General features: G+C 32.0%; 1 protein-coding gene across 4 annotated transcripts in view; it reads left to right on the forward strand.

Annotated features, from left to right (window-relative positions):
- LOC129954125 (protein tincar) overlaps positions 1 to 21,900 on the forward strand; it is a 129,236-nt gene that overhangs the window by 101,590 nt on the left and 5,746 nt on the right. For all 4 annotated transcript variants that reach the window (XM_056067820.1, XM_056067818.1, XM_056067821.1 and 1 more), the window contains exons 7-9: positions 9,695 to 11,302; positions 17,494 to 17,818; positions 18,183 to 18,636. In XM_056067820.1, the coding sequence (XP_055923795.1) occupies positions 9,695 to 11,302; positions 17,494 to 17,818; positions 18,183 to 18,636 (2,387 nt within the window). The remainder of the gene's footprint in view (positions 1 to 9,694; positions 11,303 to 17,493; positions 17,819 to 18,182; positions 18,637 to 21,900) is intronic.

The following is a 21,900-nucleotide window of genomic DNA, read 5'->3' on the forward strand; positions in this document are numbered from 1 at the left end:
GTATGAGCCATAGAGCTTAAACAGTCAGGTTGTATAAGAAATGATTTCATCTTAAGATTTTGTATTACTTTAAAGACATTCACTAAGGGCGATTTGCTGTCAAAAACTTTTAAGATCTTAAAAAAAAAAGAAATCTACTTTTTGAAGTGAATTTGCTTTACATGATACATAACTGACTCAAACACGAATTTCAAGAATATTAATGATCAAAAACAGCAAAAGTGACACTTTAGCAAAATCAAAAGTCACACACTAATAGCCAATTGAAAATAATAACAAACGTTTTATATGTATTAATTTAATAAAAAAAGATTGAATCTCTTAAGAACTGAAGTGAAAAATTCTTCTACCATCATTTCCAATCTACGCGTAAGCAGACCTATAACGATAGTTACAATAGACTCCCAAAAATTGAGTCTGAAAAATGTAAATCTATATTTTTGAAGTTTTCTTCGCATTAATAGAAATGCCAACGAGAACAGAATATATTATTATTGGAAAAAGCTACGTTTCAACACAATTTCTGACAATTTAGCATATTTATAACACTGTTGGAATTTTCGAATTCTTTCATATGTAAGAAGTGGTCTAAATATAATAATTACACCATACCTTCTGACAACAGTGTTCTAAAACAATTTAATAACTAAATATGTTGCTTAAGCACTTGAAAAAAGTAAATGTAAGGTTACGGTACACGATTATGTTATTATCCTTTAAAGAACATTAAAAAAAAAACATTTTTATGAGGTGCTTTAAAACTCATATTAATGTTAAGGAACCCGCACCCCCAGATCGCCAATAAAAGTCTGGATCCACCCATGTAAACAACACATCGCAGATATTGAGATGCAGGTGATTGAGAAGAGGCATGTTGTGTACCTCACTGCAAAAAGCAATCAATCTGGACAGTTAATAGATTTGGAATTAGTGAGTTATTCTCGGCAATTCTGCTTAAAAATCCTTACACGTATTTTATGTTAGCGCCATTTGTATCTACGGTCCATCAAATAAAAAAAATAGTTTAAGTTTTAAAGATTAGGAGGATCTGAAGAACTTCCCCTTCTTTTAGAAGAATTATTTTATCACTCTACAAAATGCAATTATAGTGACGTCGTCGATCGGCGACGCGACGTCACAAGACACATTATAATAATGATCATAGAATTTCAAAGGCTCCTAACTCCTAAGTCTTACAAAAATACATTAAATTCAAACGAACAATAAGTTCCACGATTTTAAGGGAGAGTATTTAGTAATTACGAGTACAAAGGCAACCACCAAATTGTGTAGTGTACTTATGTACATAAATACAATGAGAAACCGCGTCATATCTGATTTGCCTGTGCCACGCCATGACTTATCTTTCACTACGCTTCTTCATTTAGGTATTTTCCAACAGATTACCATCACAGTAAATAAACGCAATATCCAAACAGTTCAAGTATAATAAAGCTTAAAGGGTTTTGTCATAAATAATGTTCAATATAGTATCTACCGCATTCATACCAAATATATATAACCGTCATTATTAAAGCTTCACATATTTCCTAATTTCAATCTAATTGCAAACATAGCTAGGTATAAAAGATAACATTGGCAATTATTTGTTTCCAAATAAATAAACAAAAATAATAATATATGAATATAAGAACATGCTTAATGTATTGTTTTTATAGCATCTTACTATAAGTTTTCCTGTTTTGGTTTTTCGCATCTATATATACTTATATACAGCAAATTATAATTATATTCAACTCTCAACCTCAAATAATAAGGTTGAAAGTCATAAAAAAGTATATGTTACATAGTTCAATATTTCTTCAGTTAGGGACTTTAAGAACAAATAAAGGTATATTTTGTATGAGAGACGGACACAATCCCAAAGCAGCATAGTCCCAAAAGTATGTAAATTCCTGAAACCAAAAATCCAAAACCCAAACTCCTGAAAATCCAAATAAAGATACTTGTAAAGTAATTAAAATGCTTTCGATAGAAAAATTAAATATTCTAAAAACACATATTCCGAAAAATACGACTGTAGTTCCAGAATAAACCAACTCTTCAAAGAAAACACACAAAATTTAGTGAAAAATATCTTTATTTCTCTACATAGCTCGATACACTTTTTCCAGCGATGTTCAATAGCTCCCATACCCTGTATATAGTGAGAACTCCTTAAAATAGCTATCAACCGTAGACTCCACCTCTTCATTGTTGCCTAATCTTTAACCACCAAACTATTTTTTCAAGTTTGTAAACAAAAAATAATCCGAGGGGGCTAAATCTGGCGAACAGGATGCGTGATGAAGAAATTCAAACTTTGACTCATTGATTTTGGTCATCGCGATAAAATATGCGTGAATTGGTGCATTTCCGGTTTTTACTTGATTTCGTTACTCTAATATTGCAACAAGTTCGCATAATCCACGTTGTTTATTGTTTTTCTTTTCTGAAGATAATAAATGAAAATTATGCCACGCTCATCCCAAAAAACTTCCTTGGAGCCGATTCTCCCCTTCCAGTCTATTGTCTTGACTCAGGTGTAAAGTGTTGACCCATGTTTTTGAATCGACCTAAAAACTGTGCTTGTGAAACATCCTCACGACGCTTTTTTTTCCATTGTGAGTATTTGTGACAATCATCTTGCGCACAGCTTTCTTAAGTCCAAATTTTCAGTCAATACCCGATGTACAGGACTTTTTGAAATGCCTACCATGTGTGCTCCCGCACTTTCAGTCGACGAATACCATTTTGTGGATTTTCTTCACCATTTCTGGAAAAGTCACCTCATTTGGACGACCACTCCGACGTTCGTGTTGGCAGTTCGCACGACCTCGCATAAACTCTGACACCCAGTATTTTACTGTTGTAAACGAAGGACGACGTTACGATATCCGTATCTGGGAAGCACCCCCAAGTTCTCTCGGAACTCCTACAAAATGCCCTAAACAGGCTAACTAAATGGGCTAAGCAATGTGGATTGGACGTCAACCCACACAAAACAGAATTAATACTCTTCTCGAGAAGATATAAAATTCCTCAGATTAGCCCACCCAAGATTAAAGGAATACCATTAAGATTTTCCGATCAAGCTCAATATTTGGGCCTCATTTTAGACAAAAAACTAAACTGGAAGGCAAATATTGATGGAAGAGTCTAAAAGGCTACTGTAGCGCTTTTTACTTGTAAAAAGGCCATAGGATCAAAATGGGGTTTCTAACCAAAAATAACCCACTGGCTATACACTTCGGCAATCAGGCCGATACTCATTTATGGAGCCGTCGTATGATGGACCGCACTGGACAAGATGGTAAATCTAAATAAACTCATTAAAGTCCAGCGGTCAGCAGGACCAACCGTCTGTCTCCACAAACTCTCGAACAGTCCACGATTGTCAATCATCTCTGAAGGAGATGACGGAACAGTTTAACATTCACCTCATTTGGGTGCCGGGCCACAGAGACATTCCGGGAAATTGCAAAGCCGATGAGCTCGCCAAAAACGGAACACTTCTGCCTTATGTTAGACAAAAACATAACATAGGAACACCACTTGCTACATGCAAATATCTTCTCAAGCAATATGCTTTAGAAACAACAAATACCAGATGGTCACAAAGTACCACCTGCCTGGCAACCAAGCAAATATGGCCAAGTATTGACTTAAAACGGTCAAAAGGCTTGATATCACTGAGCAGACAAAGTATAAGCTCTACAATTGGAGTAATAACGGGACACTGCCTCATAGGTAGACATGCTCTGAGGCTAGGGGTCTACACAAATGACATCTGTAGAAGCTGCATGGACGAGGATGAAGAGGAAACAGTCCAACACCTTCTATGTACATGTCCAGCACTCTCCATTAGAAGGAATTACTTTCTCGGTAATCCCTTCTTCGATAATACCATCAGTGAACTGGCAACGATTGACACAAAACGTCTCTCTAACTTTATTAAAAGTACAAAATGGTTTGTTTAAATTCATTACTCTCCCATGAGTAACCTCATTAGTGGTATCACAATGGACCCTTGAGGTCTACGTGTGTCAATGATTTCTGGACAGCCACTCCAACCTAACCTAACCTAAACGAAGGATCAGATTTCCCCAGAGTAGAATCTAGCTCCTCTCTGATATTGGTTGGAATTTGTCAGTGTCACTATTGAGGGCTTCTAGTTGGTAAGCCTAGATTTTTCCACGTAAAAATTAAAAAAAACTGAAACGGACATTGTTTGACGATATTGTCGAATTTTCGTCCTTAAATTATGTACTCGTATATTTTAAGCTGGATTTGTTCGTAACCCTTGTTTAATTTTCTCTACAAAATGTCAATAGAGCTAGCTTATTTTAAGCTTGGCTATATAACATGATGGACCATCCTACTGAAAAATAAAAACAACTTCTGGCTTTTATACTTGGAATTAAGGGCTTATAAATGCATCACCAGTTCCCATGACCGAGATTCTCGAACACAAAGCTCAAAAAGAGAATAATTACTTCATATCACACTCATGAAATGCAACAATGTCTAGTTTCGATGATCACTGCTTTATTTGCAGGGTGTTTCTTTTGCTATTTTCAAAAATGATAAAAGTAGGTACCCTATAAAAAGTAAATCCCTTTTTCTTTAATTTTACGAAAGCAGGTGTCTCCTGAAACGGATTTGTCTAATATAATCTTTAAACACTTATGTGATATCTTTTAAGAATTTTTGCTATTACAGTAGGCGTGTTGAGACATAGACGATGTCTTTTGTCAATACTTAAATGGATATCAATCAATCTGCTTAAGATCTTAAGAAGGAATGATGATAGAATTATAGGTCGTACACCTAAGGGGTTGACTTGCGAGTATTTTCCTGCTCGCAAGCATTTTCCTGCTCGCAAGTCAACCTTAAAGATCGACGTCCTATACTTCTATCATCATTACTTCTTAAGACCTTTGAAAGATTAATTGATATCCAAACATTTCAAATAATTGTTGATTGAGCTTGCCTGGCAATTGCATTCACAAAAAAATATAATCAAGGATCATACTTACAAAGAATGAAATTATTTTCATATAATTTCTGTGTACAAAAACCACCAAAAAATACTATGTTATGGAAAATACAATATAAGACCAGCTATTTTGCATTTTGGGCTCATTTCCCAATTGTAAATTGTTTTCTTTTTTTTCTGCAAATCTATAATTCATACTTACTTACTACGAGTAAGCCTATAAAACAAATCTAAATAGGGCAACACTTCAGAAACCGGCCCATATTCCAACTAATATTTTCCCATTAAAATTAATCTCCCATGGTAGATGATAACATTTCGAACAAAGGCATAAATGCAGCTCCTTCTGATGAAAAGCAGGACGCGATGACGTAGTGGATTGTGCTGATACCTCATTTCATAAAACAGCCACCGCCCAACAATCTATAAGTACACTCTACTGTACGTCCTACATACATACATATATGTACTCGTACCTACAGCTTTGATGCTGGTTTTGCTTACTTGCCCCACTAAGCCATCAATGAAACTAAACATTAACAACGAACCAAGAATGTATGTATATGTATGTATAAACTTTATGTGCTTCCTGAATCATCGTGAGAGGGCGAGCAAAAGCATCAGGCGAAGGGACAAAGAATCCAGCGATACACGCTGATGCTGCCAACAAGTCTACAAGAATTTTCTATTAAGGTTCGCGTGAAATAAAAACAAAATCAGCCCAAGCCACTATGGAAAGGAGCAAAACCGATGTTTATAATCTAGGTCTTGATATTTTCCTTTTTTATTTTATTTTATTTTATTTTTGTTGGGTCGATGTCCTGGGTGAAATGGATTGGATGGTGTTGTTATTGCTAAGTTTTCTTTTTTGTCCTTTTTTTTGTTTATTTTCGATAAAAACTTACAGAAGATGTTTAATTATTTCAAGAACGGCGAGCTACGAGTTGTATACATCGTGAGATTGAATACTGGAAGCTTGCAACAAAATTTGCATAATCTTCAGATTGGTCACAGCTAATAATTTCTGACTCATAATATAGGGGTTTATATATGTATATTTATAATTTATGTGAATAGGTATATTGCAAAAGTCTATAATTTATTTTTGAAGCTTTCTTCAAAAAATCTCACACAAAATAATGAAATACAAAACATTGTTATTTCAACACTTTCCCCTTGAAACTTGCATTGATTCATGCAGACAATTTTCAGAGAACCTTACATTTTGATATTACGAACTCGTTCAAAACATTCCTTTGTGGATATGTGGTTTTTGACAGAACAACTATGTTTATCAAGAATGTGAAGTAATTTTAATCTGCTATCTCATCTCATGTTAGATATTCACTTAAATACACTTTTTTTAGTCCTTAAAGCTTAAAAAAAATAAAGCTGTATTCATGAATCTACATAATATATCATACCAGTGTATGTGTTAAGTTAACAGACCATTTTTATCTTCTCATAGGAAGTTATTGTAATAGGTGCGATTTGTCAAATTGAAAATTTTGACAATTCTCTACGTTTTAAGGTCCCTAGAGTCAAAATAAAAATAAAAAATTTAAGAAAGATGTCTGTGCTTGCGTGTGTACGTACGTTCGTACGTCCGTTTTTTCGTCATCCATAGCTCAAGAACTAGTAGGGATATCGACTTCAAATAAATTTTGCTATACAGATAATAAGGCAGAAAGATGCAGAAAGGGATCTCAAAAAATTGCGTGGGTGTTTTTTTACCATAGCAGTTTAAAAAAAAAGGTGAACATTTTGGTTAACCCTAACTATCTTACGAACCAAAAACGCTAGAAACTTGAATTAAATTTTAAATAGTATGTTGTAACGCGATAAAAAATAAGTATGTTTTTTGAAAAAAATTCCAATTAATGGTTTTTTTTATAAATCCAAAAAACTAAAACAAAACATGTGTCACCTCGAAAATTGTACGAATTCGAAATGATTTTATCTCCAAAACAATTTGTTTGCAACTAAAAATAACGTTTTTAACATCAAAATGGTAAAATTTTGAGAAAATCGAATTGACAATTTTTTACAAAAAAAACTAACAAAAAAAAACTAACAAAAAAAACAATACCAAAAAGCTTTTCAAAAATTAAAAATATTGTCTTCAAACTTTTTTTTATTTTACAGAAAGTGAAGAGTCCGTTTTTTCATAAAAAATTAAAATCTAAAAATTGATGTTTGGTTCTTGATATCTCTCAAATAAATTTCGTTCATCCAATTTGTAAAAATTTGAGAAATGCTACTAAAATTGGTAAAAATTCGTTTTCGACTAAAAATCTATTTAACAAAACTAGATTTTAAAACTCACCTATTTCTTTATATGAAAAATATTGTTGGTAATTTTAAAATTTTCAAGAATAATTCAACTGACATCTTTTTTAACCCAACATGAAAACCTATACGAACTTTTAAGCAAGACAAATCGACAGACGGTATTGGAAGTTATCAGTGTGGGTCTTATCCTAGCCTCTTTTCGAGAATTATTTTTATGTAAGTACAGGTATCTGTATTTATAGTTTAAAGATTAGAACTTTAGTTATAAAAAGTTTTATAAGTAAGTCTTAATCTTTTTATACGGTGATTGATTTAACCTATATTCGAAAGGTGGCCTATCATTTGATATTATTTGCTTTAAAATCAAACAGGCATAACGAGCGCCAAAATAAATTATATCGTAAGCGGCAAGTTAAAAGCTTACTACTCCATGTCCAGCCCATGCGAACAGTTATGCTTTAAGTCAGTATTGGAAATTATATAAACAAATTCAAAAAAAAATCTAAGAACATTTCACGAGATATCAAGAATTTATTTACTTACGAGATATCGAGATTGGAAAATCAATTTTTACCAATGTTGTATTATTTATTAGTATTTACTTACTATTTTTTGTAGATTTTTATTTTTTATGAACAAAAAAGACCGTAGTATTTGTATACAATACAAATTACTAAATGCCAAAAGTTTGAAGCCTATATCCTTAAATTTTAAAAAAGATATTTGAGCCGAGAATAAATTTGTACGAACTTTTTGAAATGTTTTTTTTTTTTGTAATGATTTTATTTTTTGTGCATACAATAATTTTTTTGCAGTTGCTTAATTTATAAAAAAACGTTAGATATTATAGGTTAACTAAAATTTTTTTTTAAATTGCTAAGTTAAAAGCCTTTTCTGCATTAATATCTGTCACTGGTTCTTGAAATATGCACGACGAAAAAAGCTTCTTGAACTTATGGATGTACGGGCGTTTACAAGATTGAACAGACATCTCTTAAAACATCTTTTATTTAGACTCTAGGGACCTTGAAGCGTCGAGAAATGTAAAATTTTTAATTCGACAAATCGGACCGATTACAATGACTTCCGATGGGAAGCTAAAAATTGAGTCTTTAGCTTTTTACTATAGCAACAAAAGTATTAATGTTTTTATTGAACCAAGATATCTCATGAATAGCGAAAGCTTCATAAATCAAATTGTATGTTATATAATGTAAAATTTTGTAAACCTAAAAAGTTATTAAAAATTGGTAAAAATTGTTTTCGAACTTGAATATTTGGTAAGAAGATATTAAGATTGGCACAAAATTTAAAACGATTTGTCACTGTCACTTTTTAGGCATGTTTTAATGCTCGTTTTTTAATTAAAGGCAACTAGCAGCTTACCAGTTAGCAAAACGAAAGAAAATGTTTTAAATTTTGGAGCAGCTAGTTAATTGCTAAATATTTTGCAAATTAATAACTAGTAAATTGTAAAACCCCTGACAATAGGTTGTTTAAAGTTTTGCAGCATTGTTTTTAACAGTAACATTTTTATAAAAATCCAACAGTCAGCTTTTTTATAAATATAAAATTTATACAAAATACTACGCAAAATTAAAAAAAAATAATTTTCGATTCTCGACATCTCGTGAATAAATGAAAAATATTGATTTTAAAATATTTTCGTTCTGCGCTTAATTTTGTTGTTAACGTAAGGTAATGGTCTTAGAAAAATCCAATAGTATTTTGTATATACGAAATGAAAACTTTAAAAAAATTCTACTAAAATTTGGTTTTCCACTTAACATCTCGTAAGTTAAAACAGATCTTAAAATCAAACTTATTTTATCATGCGAAAAATATTGTTCGTAGGTTTTGGTTTATTTTTTAGATAGATTCAACCGGCAATTTTCTTTACAACACAAGAAAACCAGAAACAACACAAAAAAAACTGATAAGGGTTTTGACTCAAGTACTAAGAGAACTATCAAAGATATTGTCTTATTTTTTTTTTCATCTCACACAAAATGTTGTTATTAATATTTGTATTAACTATTAGACATATCTACAGACGGACACAGGTGGGAGGTTATCAGTGTGGGTCGTATCTCAGCCTCTTTTTTCTAATTTAAACGATTTTACATTTTAATTCAATTCATTTATCATAAATTATTTTTATTTAGGTTTTGTTGAAAAAGATTCACCTAAATTTAATGCATTTTAAATTAAAAAAAAATCACAATATGGCTTTTTAACACCATTTAACCACACCATTGTTCTCGCATAAATATATATGGCTTACTTTTCTAATATAATATTCGACTTTAAGAGATTCTTATTCTATATATGCCAACACAAATTTTCAAACTTTATACGTTAATTGTATACAATTTTTGAATTTACCTTGTTTTATTTTCACAGAAAACATCTGGCAAACCGAACTGGATTTTATAGCCATAAATCGAAGGAATCTTGTTGTTCTTTCGGTTATATCGTCACCATATCAAAACATATCAGAGGAGGAAGTCTACAATGACACGCTCTTCATAGCAAATAACAACAAGCTATATGAAAGTAATGAAGAACAATACAGAATAGCATATCCAAAGTCAGCCTTCTTCGAAGTGCCTGACCTACTTGAAGCAAACAATAGTAATGAGAGCAATGAAGAGGACCTGGACAAGATGCGCTCAACAATGCCAATGAGTGCCTCCACCACAACCACTGTGACAAATAAACAATCGACCATCAAAACGACACCAACAACGACGACTTCGACAACTACCACGACTTTAACAACGCTAATTATTCCAACAACTACCAAGGGAGCAACTACCACCACCAAGTCGACATCACCTGCGGCGGTTGGCCACACCAGAGCATCGCACCGGCGAAATGGCAATAGACAGCACAGGAATAGGTCACATAGAAAACATTCCCCAAAGACCGAAGAATCCCGCACATCGCGTTCCGAAGAGACCTACAGGGAACTCGAATTGCGCCACTCAAAGACTATTGATTTTAATCGCCTTGAAGATTTGGAAATGGTAACCGTATTCGAAAACCCCTCAGTGGGAAAGTCTTTGATACCCACCACGTCAAGAAAACGACCAAATAGCGTTGAAGAAGAGCTGGAATACGGGGGCAGCAGACAACCCACAACCACCACAACCAGGCAAACAACCACCACACTAAAAGACAGCAACATCCACATTGTGAAACCAGAAAAACTACCTGAAATCATTCCGGCAACACCGCTTGCATCCAATTCGAAGATCTTCGAAATCAAAACAAAATCCAAAAAAGTCAAACGCATGGCAGATGATGAATTGCAAGTTGAGATCGAGCCAGAGTACTTGATTGGGGAGCCGCCGCTAAATGAGTCCACTGACATCGTTGGCATCGGTGTTGGTGTTGGAATCGTTGATGGCGGTGCAACAGCACCTGGTCTTATGCGGCTTGATGGCTTCTCGGGAATGCTACAAACCTTTTTTGGCATCGAGAAAGAGATCGATGTCACGGTCTTTTCCCATCCGCCAAGTGCAGAATTTATGAATCTGGTTGTGGCGCTGCTTGTTTGGTCTGTTCGCTATCCCGCCGTCTTCTGGTCAACGACTAAACCATTTGCTACCATATTTAGCATTCAAATGGTTGCCTCGTCCTTAGAGATTATTTTCAGCTTTATCGGAATATCAAACCTGTATAAATTGCAAATATTCAGCGAGGCTATGCCAGTCCATAATCCCGGTTTAATACTAAATGCAGTTGTGACGCTATCCCTTTTCATATTGGCCACCATTTTAGTGCTCTCTTCCTCGATGATCATGTACTTATATGGGCATGGTAGGTTGGCAGCAAAAATGCGCGATCGTTCCTTAATCACGATGAAGACAAGTGAGACGTGGATATACTTTGCACATTGTGCTTCGTTGTGTTTTGTTCTGGCTTTGGCAGTGGTCAAGGCACCGCTGCTTAATGACTTAAGTGCTACCTACAGAAATAACTTGCACTGTCCGACTTTTATTTCGGGTGAGTAGAAAAACATATTGTAAAAATGCTTTTTGTGGTGTGTGCAATTTTACTTTTTTCCTACATTTTCAAAGTGATTATCTGGTATTCGTTTTTTGATTTTATATTTTTAACTTGCAATTAGGTACAAGGAATTAAAAAATTATTATAAACATATTTGTAATGTCTTCAACTATTAAAAAAAAAGGATGACCAAATAAAAAGTAATGGAATGTTCTTAAATTGGGAACGATAAAATAATCAAATGATTGTTTTTATAAAATTATTCTTCCTTTTAAAAATCAAAACCAATCGAAAACTGTATAAAACTTTTCTGATTTAATAGCTCTTAATTAATACTCTTAATTATAATTATTAGCCTAATATCCGATCAAAAAAAATAAGCTACAAATACGAAAAATGAATTCAATTTTGTACCTGGCTTCTAAATTAATAAACTGAGACTTTTTGTTTACAATTTCATAAAATGAGCGAAATGAAGATATTTACATTCGAAAATCATAATTCGCCACATTTGAGTAGCAATAATTAAATCGACGAAACAAAATATTGCCATAAGTGAATTGCAATTTTATATTAATTTGTATCAATTTAATGTTTTTTCTTATTGTAAAAATGTCAGCAAGAGTTTGTAGATTGACATTGTTTTATTATAATTTATGAATCGTTTTTTTAAATACCTACAAACACAAGTGGTAAATTGCAACCCTTGTTTTCTTAAACTGTGATAAAATATATTAGTTTGCAAAGGACAGTCACAGTTTCGATACTCATTAACTTCCCAGAAGATGTTAATGTAATCGGTCCGATTTGTCATTAGGGAGATGTGTACGTACGTACGTACTTTGCGGAAGCTTTTTCAGTGTCCATATCTCAAGAATCAGTAAAGATGTCGACTTCGAATTGGTTTGATTAATTATTGGTATAAATAATTTTCGACTCAAAAATCTTTTCAAGATATTTGGTTCAAACTAATTGCATCTTATACAAAAATATCGTTTTCGACATTCGGTAAAATTTCCAAAGGTCAGTTTTTCATAAAAATTAAAATCTACAAAAAATAGTTCATAAAATTGGTAAAAATTTATATTCGGTTCTTGATATCTCTTGAAAAAATAAAGGCACTTACTTCAAAATGATTTTATTCACTGCTAAATGTTGTTGTTAACTTAAGATATTGTTTTTAGAAAAATCCAATCTGTATTGGGTTTTATAAGAAATAAAAACTTCCAAGGAATAGTACTTAAGTTATTAAAAATTGGTTTTTGACTCAAAACCTCGTTCAAAAAATAGGTTTTGAAATCAAACTATTTCGTCATATGCAAAATATTGTTGGTAATTTTTAGTTAAATTTTAAGAAAAATTCAACTGAAAACTTTCTTAACAAAACATGAAAACGTACAAAAAAAACAAAAACTTATAAGAACTGATTTCCGATTCAAATATTTAGAGTACACGGAAAAATATTAGATTCAAATTATTTATCTCACACAAAATATTGTGACGAATATTTTGTTAAAGTTTTAAGCAAGACGTGAATAGCATTAGAGTAAACTGTAGGAAAAAAGTGAAGCAGATTGAGAAAAATGGAAGTATAATCAAAAATTAACTTATTCATATTATTCCACATATTTTTAAATAACATTATTTTAATAAAAAAAATCAAGCCTGCATATCATATAATTTAATATGTTAATGTAACATTTGTTAAATTAATTCTTGGTTGTTGCAACGAAAACGCAAAGATTGGGCTCATGTTGGTCAAATGAAATGACTTTAGGATGTTTTGATTGCAAAGGACGAGTTCTACAAGAAATATATATTGTAATATCGTAATATTTCAGTACATCAAACCTTTTATCTTTGTTTCTGGACAACTTGAAAATATCTTTTCATATTGAAAACAAAAAATCAAATCCAAAATAACATAACACAAATAACATTATTAAACAGAAAAGAAATAAAATGACGACTGGTTCGCATAAACTCGCTCATGTTTCTAAAAAAGTGTGTTTAAAACTATTTCCAGTATTTTAAAAATTAAAATGTACATGAAGAAAACTTGGTTTTCAAAAAGGTTAATGCCATTTGATTTCTCAAGAAAACCTTAATTTTTTCAAATTTGTATTTGAAAAACGTTTTTGAATTTGAAAGAAGCCAAACTAAGAACACAAATTTTAGCAAGAATTTAAAAAAAATCTATCGGTTTGTTTTTGAAAAAATTTGAATTATAGATTTTTGACAAATTTGTATGGGGACTATTTTTAGTTTGAAAAAAAAAAAAACGGGAAAGACATAAAGACAAACCGACAAAATCGAGGGACTCACTTTTTTCGACTTCACCACCATCGTAATGTCGTGTTTGATTAAAATCCCGAATTTGAATTTATTTACGAATGCAAAATGACAAAAGGGGTAAACTAGAATACATTAGATAAAACGAAACCTAACCGCAAATGCAAAAACTCAAGCGATTTTTAATTCTCTAGAAAGTTTTAATACTACATACAAGAGTGATAAGGAGAAAAAAGAAGTAGATTTATTCTATTTTTATTAAAATTAAACTAAGTAAAAACCTTTGTATATGAAATGGTTTAGTTTATATATACAAAGGTAGAAACACAGAAAATAGAAAAAGAAAAGGAAATAGATTTTTAGTTTATTTGAAAGAAAAAGAAGTAGATTTACTTCAACTGAAGTAAAGTGGTAAAGGTTATTTGGCAGTTTGCAAATGACAGTTTTGATACGTTCTAGGTTAATACCACAAATACTTAATGATTGTCCCTGGGACTTGTTTATGGTCATAGCAAAAGCAAGCCGCACTGGAAACTGTACTCGTTTAAACTCAAGTGGCACATTACTCGGAATCATTGGGATGTGCGGTATAAGAACATCTTATCCTTTATACTTTCCTTTGAGTATAGTTGCTTCTATCACGTTGTTTAGTAATTTTTGTATCGCTAACCGTGTGCCATTGCAAAGACCCGTTGATAGCTGTTGATTTAATTGAAAATTGTGAGGTGGCAATCATGGCAAATCCAGCGAGTTTAAAAATTGTTGTGAATAACTGACTACATCATTTTAGTTAGTAGCCCATTTATATAAACTCGGTTCGCCTTTAATTTGTTCTTGAATTTTAAAATCGAGTTCAATAATGGTTTCTGTACATTTGAGAAACATCTGGAAACACCTTCTGAATAAGTTCATCTTTTGATTGCGTTAACTGACAAAAACTTTAATGAAAGTTAATGCAGCCAGTCAAAATGTCTATAAGAAATTTGCCATTGCCAATGTCAATGAGTTGTTTATGTTTCCAGGCATCAGGCACTCATATTCTTGCTTAAATGGAGCATTTTGGCATGTTTCCACAAATTGGAGGACTTTAGACAGGATTAATTTCATCAGCTGGCGTTGATCGTAGAATCACTGGTAATGTTTGACGAAAATGTCCTGCTAATAAATTATTGCACCACCAAATATGATATTATTGCTTCGTAGATCTTTTAAAGTTCTGTCTAAAGCATCCAAAGATTTTTTATGTGCCATCGTATATTCATGCCAAACAATCAATTTACATTTCTGCAAATCCTTTGCTATTGCAGAGTTCTTCGAAATGCTGCAGGTTGGAGTTTCATCGCTTTGCATATTTAATGACAGTTAAATTGCTGCATGGGCTGTTCGATCACCTTCAAGCAAAGTTGCTGCGATTCCCGACGAAGCGAGTGCACGTTCAATTTTTTTTGTGAGCGAATTGCTGCTAATATTATTGAAATCAAAAATTTTGAATTAATAGTTGGTTTGACATTATCAAGCACATGTCCTCAGTTAATATCAATGCTTTAATTTAAATTTCTTCACTGATTTGTATATTTGGATTTCCCATTCTACTCAACAAAAAAAAAATATTTTGTACCAAACACTATAAAATAAAATAAATAAGCAATGGGGTACAAATTTATAGATTGTCAGTGATCAAACTTAAATAATATTAGATTATAAAAATTATATATTTAGTTGTAACTAATATCTATCAATAAACATATTAACGTAGGTGATAGAACATTTTTTTCGCTAAAATAATTATGAATAACTTCTATAATACATACCTTGAAAGTTAGCCTGAAATTTTCCCGAACTACATTTGTTACCCCAAATGAAGTCATTTAAAAGAATTTGTTATAGTCTTAAATACGTGTATTTCAATGCCTTACAATGTGTGCAAACCGAGTGCGGTAACCAACACATTTTGCGATTCATTTTTATATATAAGAAGTTTGTTACTTTTTAGCCGGAATTTTAAACAGTTTTTTCGGCAATTCGTGGCTATTAAAGATTAATTTACTTTCCATTTTAAAGCAATCCTGTCGAGATTCACGAACAATTTTTTGCGCAATGATAACAATCTGTAATAGTGATTTATAACGTAACCTTATAGATTTCCGTTTTCTCAGGGATAGTTTTTCAGTTAATGGCGCTGCGAATTACAAATTGTTGTATGCAAATTGGAATTTATTTATTCTTAAATTGCAACTTTTGAAAGTCTATTTGATTATTTTATCCAGCATTTTCGTAGCGATTTAAGAATATTTCTTAGTAAATTTAAAAACATTTGTAATTCACTCATATATAAACTTTAATTTAATAGTGTAGTTTTATTTTTTTTAAGATCGTTATAGAGAAAGAAATACTTCTTTGTTGACAAAGGAAGAATCCGCTAAGGTGGACTCACATATACATACATATATCACATCAGCAAAAAAAATTTTGTGAATTACATATCATAATTTGTATAATTTCTTTTGTTTAAATTTTGTCTGTGCTTTTTAATAAAATATTTACAAAATATTTTAAGACACAGGTTAAGAAAGACTCTTGAATTGAAGTGTAGCTTTTAAAAGAACGGAATTTTTTGGTACAGTTAGTACCCATGTTATGATGGTTAGTGCGTTGGACCTCTGGCATGAGGTTTTGGGTTCAATCCCTATCTATGCCATCTAAAGTACGGGTACTGCCTCTTGCGAGGAATTGACAAATTGTCCAAGAGTAATTCTTGTCACGAAAAAGTGTTTTCTCAAATTAGCCATTCGGATTCGGTTTAAAACTGTAGGTTCCCTCCATCTCTGACAACAGTACTCGCACACAGGAATGGTTAAGAGTTGAAAGTCACTAGGCCCTAGTTCTCAACGGACTGTTGCGCTACCCAATTATTAATTTTTGGTATAGAGAAAACATTTGGTAAATTGTTTTAAATGCATTATTCTTTCTTTAAAAAAAGTTGGAAAATCTAACTTCTCGCGAATCAAGTACATTCTATAAAAACGTAAGGTTTTTGAAAATATTACTGCTTTTCAACAATTTCCTCTTGTCGAATTTAAATCACACCAACATAATCTGGTCGAATTGAAATCCTAAATATCGAAATGTAGAACACGGAAATTCACTTCGATTTAAATTCAAATAAATTAAATCGATATTGAGTGAATTTCAGAACTATAATTTATATTTTGAATCGATTTTGATTTCATTTCGTGTGCAAGTGAAATGTATAACCTAGCTGCTATAATTTTCACTCTAGGCCTTGCAATATGTAAATGTAAAGTTAAAGGTACACATTACGTTATTTAAATTTTGTCATCCTCCTTTGCAGACCATTAAAGAACATTTTTAAACGGTTTTTAAAAACTCGTCTTTATGTTAAGTGTGTGACCCCTTCCCCCTTGGTTAAAAGTGTGGATCCGCCCTTGACCTGATGGCTTTTTAGCCAGGTAATGTAACAACAGGTATACATTTTTTTAAATGCGTCTTTTAACTTATATTTAAATGAAAGTTAAAGTGCACAGTTCAGTTTTGAATTACTATCGATATACTTTAAGTTGAAATAATCTTGAAATAATTAAATTCAAAACCCTTTTTATTAGATACTCATATCGTATACATAGGTATTTTTCCCTACCCGCTTGTTAAAAAATTACAACCATAAGCTTGTTCACCACCAAACAAACCACAAATTGCTTTTTTATTAGTTTGTTTAAGAGTTAAATTGAGTTCCCGGTATCACCGGTGATGGTGGTCGAAAAAAGTATCCACACTGCAAACAATAAAACATTTCTTTTATATGTACATATATTTAATAAATCTACCTCTAAAAACAATATTGATTTTTTTTCTCAACCCACAAACATTTTATATAGCACTGATGTCTGTTGTCCACATTCTACTATGGATAGTAATTTGGCTTGGACTAACAGCCAAACGACGTTGGAGCTTCAAACTACCACCCATTGAGCATTTTGGCATCACAAAAGGTGCTACCCAACCACTTTTAATTTCAACTCGCAATAGCAACGCCAGTGTGGTGGGGATGGAACATAAAGGTGCAATTAGTACCACATCCAGCACGGACGGTGTGGAGGACATCTATTGGCCCAAATTGACACCAAGCTCCCCAAAATTAAAAGTAACATTCAATGAAGTAACGAGTACGTGTGACGATGGTGACGAACAAGATGGCAAGCGGTAAAAATCGTTTTTCCCTCCAAAATGAAATTTTTTTGTTTTGAGTTACTTTTTTCTGCACGAAGTTTGATGTTTTTTTTTAATTTTCTGATTTATTTGTTGCACATTTAGCAGCTTTTTGTTTATTGAAACATTTTATACTTTTTCTTTTTATTTGATTTTAATTGATTGGTCTTCTGTGTGAGAAAACTATTTTGTTCCGCTTGTCGCCTGATTTTTTAAATTTTATTTTAAAAATAATTTTTCAATTTAATGTGTGTGTATATGTATTAAATAAAAACAAAAAATAGTATGTTAAAATATATAATAAAAATACTTTTTTTTTATTTTTTTTTTATTTAAAATTAAAAACAAAAATAACTAGCCATTCGCCCCGTGGAGCCACGCTATGTATTGCCGGTGTTACGGGGGAAATTGATGACGGAGACTATGCCACATTAAGAAGTGCATCAACAGTGGCCGGTGGCAGTATTAAAATACTCCACTTAAGTGAATACGATGAACTTCCTCCACCTCCGCCACTGCTGATGCCACCACCCCCACCCCCACATGTAGAGTACTTGGACGATAATACCTCAGAGGAAGGAAAACTTTTGGCTTGTGTTCGTGATGATAGTGTTACTTATGCATCTACAAGAGATTTGGAGCCACCACATCCTCATTCACATGCACAGCCGCCACCTCTTTCAAATGCAACATCACCCAGTGGAATTGCCCCGCAAGCTCAACCTGAAAATATGCAACTATCTTCATCACCGGAGCATTTGATTAGTCCTTTAGCTCCAGTTACAGTAACTTTACACACCAGCGAAGCACATGTAAGTTTTAAATTTTCTTTTATGTAGTTTCTTAGGCTTTTAAATGTTCTATAACATCAGCTTGCAGACTTTTCACAAATGTTTAATACACTTGTACTTTCAAACTTTTTTTCAAGAATTAAAAAATAGAAATTAAAGCAAAGAATCGTATTTTTTACGAAAATATTCATTTAAATGAATCCTTGTTGCTGCAAACCTTTTGTTTGTTCAAGTTTCTTTATAAAAAAATTCAGAATCTTAATCTGAAAGATATTTGAAAACGGTCAATTCCCTATCGAAAAAAAATCCTTAGATTCTTCTTTAAATCAAAATTGCAAAAAATATCAATGGAATTGATTGAAGACTTTGGGTTTCTTTCATTGAATGGAATTACTCCTAACGACTCGGATGGGGTAATTTAACATTTATTAGTCAGACATAACAGCTAATTTATCAACGCACCTACCTATTTCCGTCACTTGCGCTTTTAATACTAACAGCCAGTTAGGTTAACAATATTAGGTTGAAACGGAGAGACAAAAATGTTAATAATTAAATCAGAAAGCTAATTCAATATATGCAAAACTTACCATACATAGAAGCAAAAAATATTAACTTCGATTCCTACTACGATAAGACAATCTTCAAATTCTCAAAACGAAAATAGCGTTAGAAGCACATTTTGTACTTAATGGTATGACAATGATTGCAAAAAATCTAAAGAAAAATCGATTCCATTTTTGAAACTTTTTAGAAAAGCAAGTAATCCTGGTACCAAACAATGGTATCCACAAGCAAGCCAAGAATATAAACGATTATGTACTAAAAACAAGCATAAGTACCTACAAAACAAAACAAAAGATTTAAAATCTTTTTGAAATTCTTATTAGCAATAATAAACTTTCAATCGAAGTCAATGTTCTCGCGCCTTATTATGAAAAACTCCTGTTGCCAGATCCTATTTCTAAAATTATTAGTTTTCCCATCCTAAATGTGGTCATCTCAGTATAAGAGTCTTCATTAAAAATTATGGAATTTAAATCATCCTTGGTAAAAATGAAAAATATAAAGCGTCTGGTCGTGAGGGTATCCCAGTTGAGTTCTATATACATGCCACTCCAGAGTTTTTGGAATACATTCAAGTTTCTTCAATAGAATATATGTATAGTAAGGAGACAGTTCCTAAAACTTCAGATAATCCAAATGACAGCTGTTTTTAAAGAAAACTATGGGAGCATTACTGTGTTAAACTCATAGAGAAAATTGTTATTACAATTAGCTTACGTTAGGCTCAGGAATTGGGTTGAACAGAAAAATATGATCAGTATCTGCCAAGCTCGCTTCCTTTCAAACCTTTCAACTATAGATAAAATCTTTGTGTTAAGTACTACAGCCTACCGATTTATTGATTCAAAGAAATGTTCTTCACACTTGATCTAAAAGCTGCATTCGACACAGTCAATATGAAATCATTGATCTACAAGTATATTGACCAAATTCATATAAATCTACGAAAAGATGCTTGAGAATAATATTGCAAACTGTCCACGATGGATCAAACAAATCGGTAGATTTATTTAAATAATTTGAAATTTCATGCAGATTTTCTAACAAGAGTGATGAGTAAACCAAGTTCGAATCTTCACACATCTATTGTAAAGGTTCTTTTGCGAACAGAATCATATCCATTTAATTAATGGACTCAATTTGCCCGGTTGCATAATGTTTCTCCTAAACTGACTGAGTTTAACATAGATAACTGGCAAGATATCTTTTCGAATGTTATAGCAAAAGTTGATGAAAATATATATCTTCAACATCTAAATAGAGCATCATCATCATCAACAAGAGAAATTTATAGAAAACTAAGCTACTCCTTAACTACTAATGCGACAAATTATTTCAGTAATAGACTTTAACAGACTTTTTGCGAGAACTATAGGTAAAATTTTCAGAGCAAGGGTTGAAATATTGAACTTTCACTAAATTCGGAATCGGTCAGATCTCCTTTGGAATTATTGTAGTAGAAATGAGCGTGGCCATATTTACCATTTCATGGTTATTTGTCCGATACTACAAGAAATTCGAAGGCTCTATTTATAGCATAGTGTCCTCTCTAGAGAACAAATGTTCGGAGTAATGAACGGATCCGTTGGGTGGACAAATCTCTTTATATTCTGTGAGCATATCTTAAATGATCGAGAAAGCTTTTCAACCTTTTAATTTTTAATTCTGTTTAAATAAAAATATAAATTTACAAATTTCTAAAACAATTTATAATATGAATTTATAAAAACGTAAACTAAAACGCAAAAATCAGTAACAAAAGATCATTTATTTTTTCTGTTGGAGCGAATGTAAAACAACAAATTATATATTTTTTTATAACAAGAAATCTAATGAAAACCTACCAACTATTTATTTTTTTAAAGCAAATATTATTTTCTAGCAGACGGCAATCTTGCCATGTTCATATATTATTTTGATTTTCAAATTGTAAAAAAAAGTTTTTTAATGAAATGAAGAAATAAAAATAATAATAATAAACAAGGCTGTGTTTAAAGTCCCTTCTTATTTTGATTATTTATTAATGATGTTGACAATCACATCCCAGGAGGTATTACGATAGTTGTTGATATGAAGGTCCTGCTTTATGTAGACGATTTTGTTATCATGTCACATAACTCGTTTACTCTAAGGCTTCAAATCAATAAGCTTCAAAATTACTGTGATAATTGGGATCTCAAAATAAATACCTGAAAGTCCAAAAATATAGTTTTCAGATCATGCAACAGATTTATAGGTTATTGTCAAAGTTTTGGTTATTGAAGTCAAATATCTTGGTTATATACTTACATATAACTTAAATGTTCATGATTCCAAATTGAAAGTCTTCAACGCTACAGTGAATAGTTGTCTTTGCTATGGTAATTAAACATACGGCTATGAGCATTTAGAAAAACTAGAAAATGACCAAAGATATTTTCTAAACGAGGTTTCGTGCTATCTAAGAGCACCCCTAATTATGATACCCATACGGAGTCAGGCTTACCTTACATTTTTCTAAGAAGCTTAAAGGCAAATGAGGATTAAAGAAGATTGCATATGCATATAAAATCTTTCTCGAATAATCAATAAATTTCATCAAGTCCACGATGGGCGCTGGTATCCACAGTTAAGATCCAAAATTTAGCTGCTAAACTTTTTTTATAGGAAAAATTTTAAAAACAAAAACAAATACCTAGGCAAATTTTTAACCAATTGAAAAATTCGATTGAAATATTT

This window comes from Eupeodes corollae, chromosome 1, assembly GCF_945859685.1.
Source record: "Eupeodes corollae chromosome 1, idEupCoro1.1, whole genome shotgun sequence".
Taxonomy (NCBI): domain Eukaryota; kingdom Metazoa; phylum Arthropoda; class Insecta; order Diptera; family Syrphidae; genus Eupeodes; species Eupeodes corollae.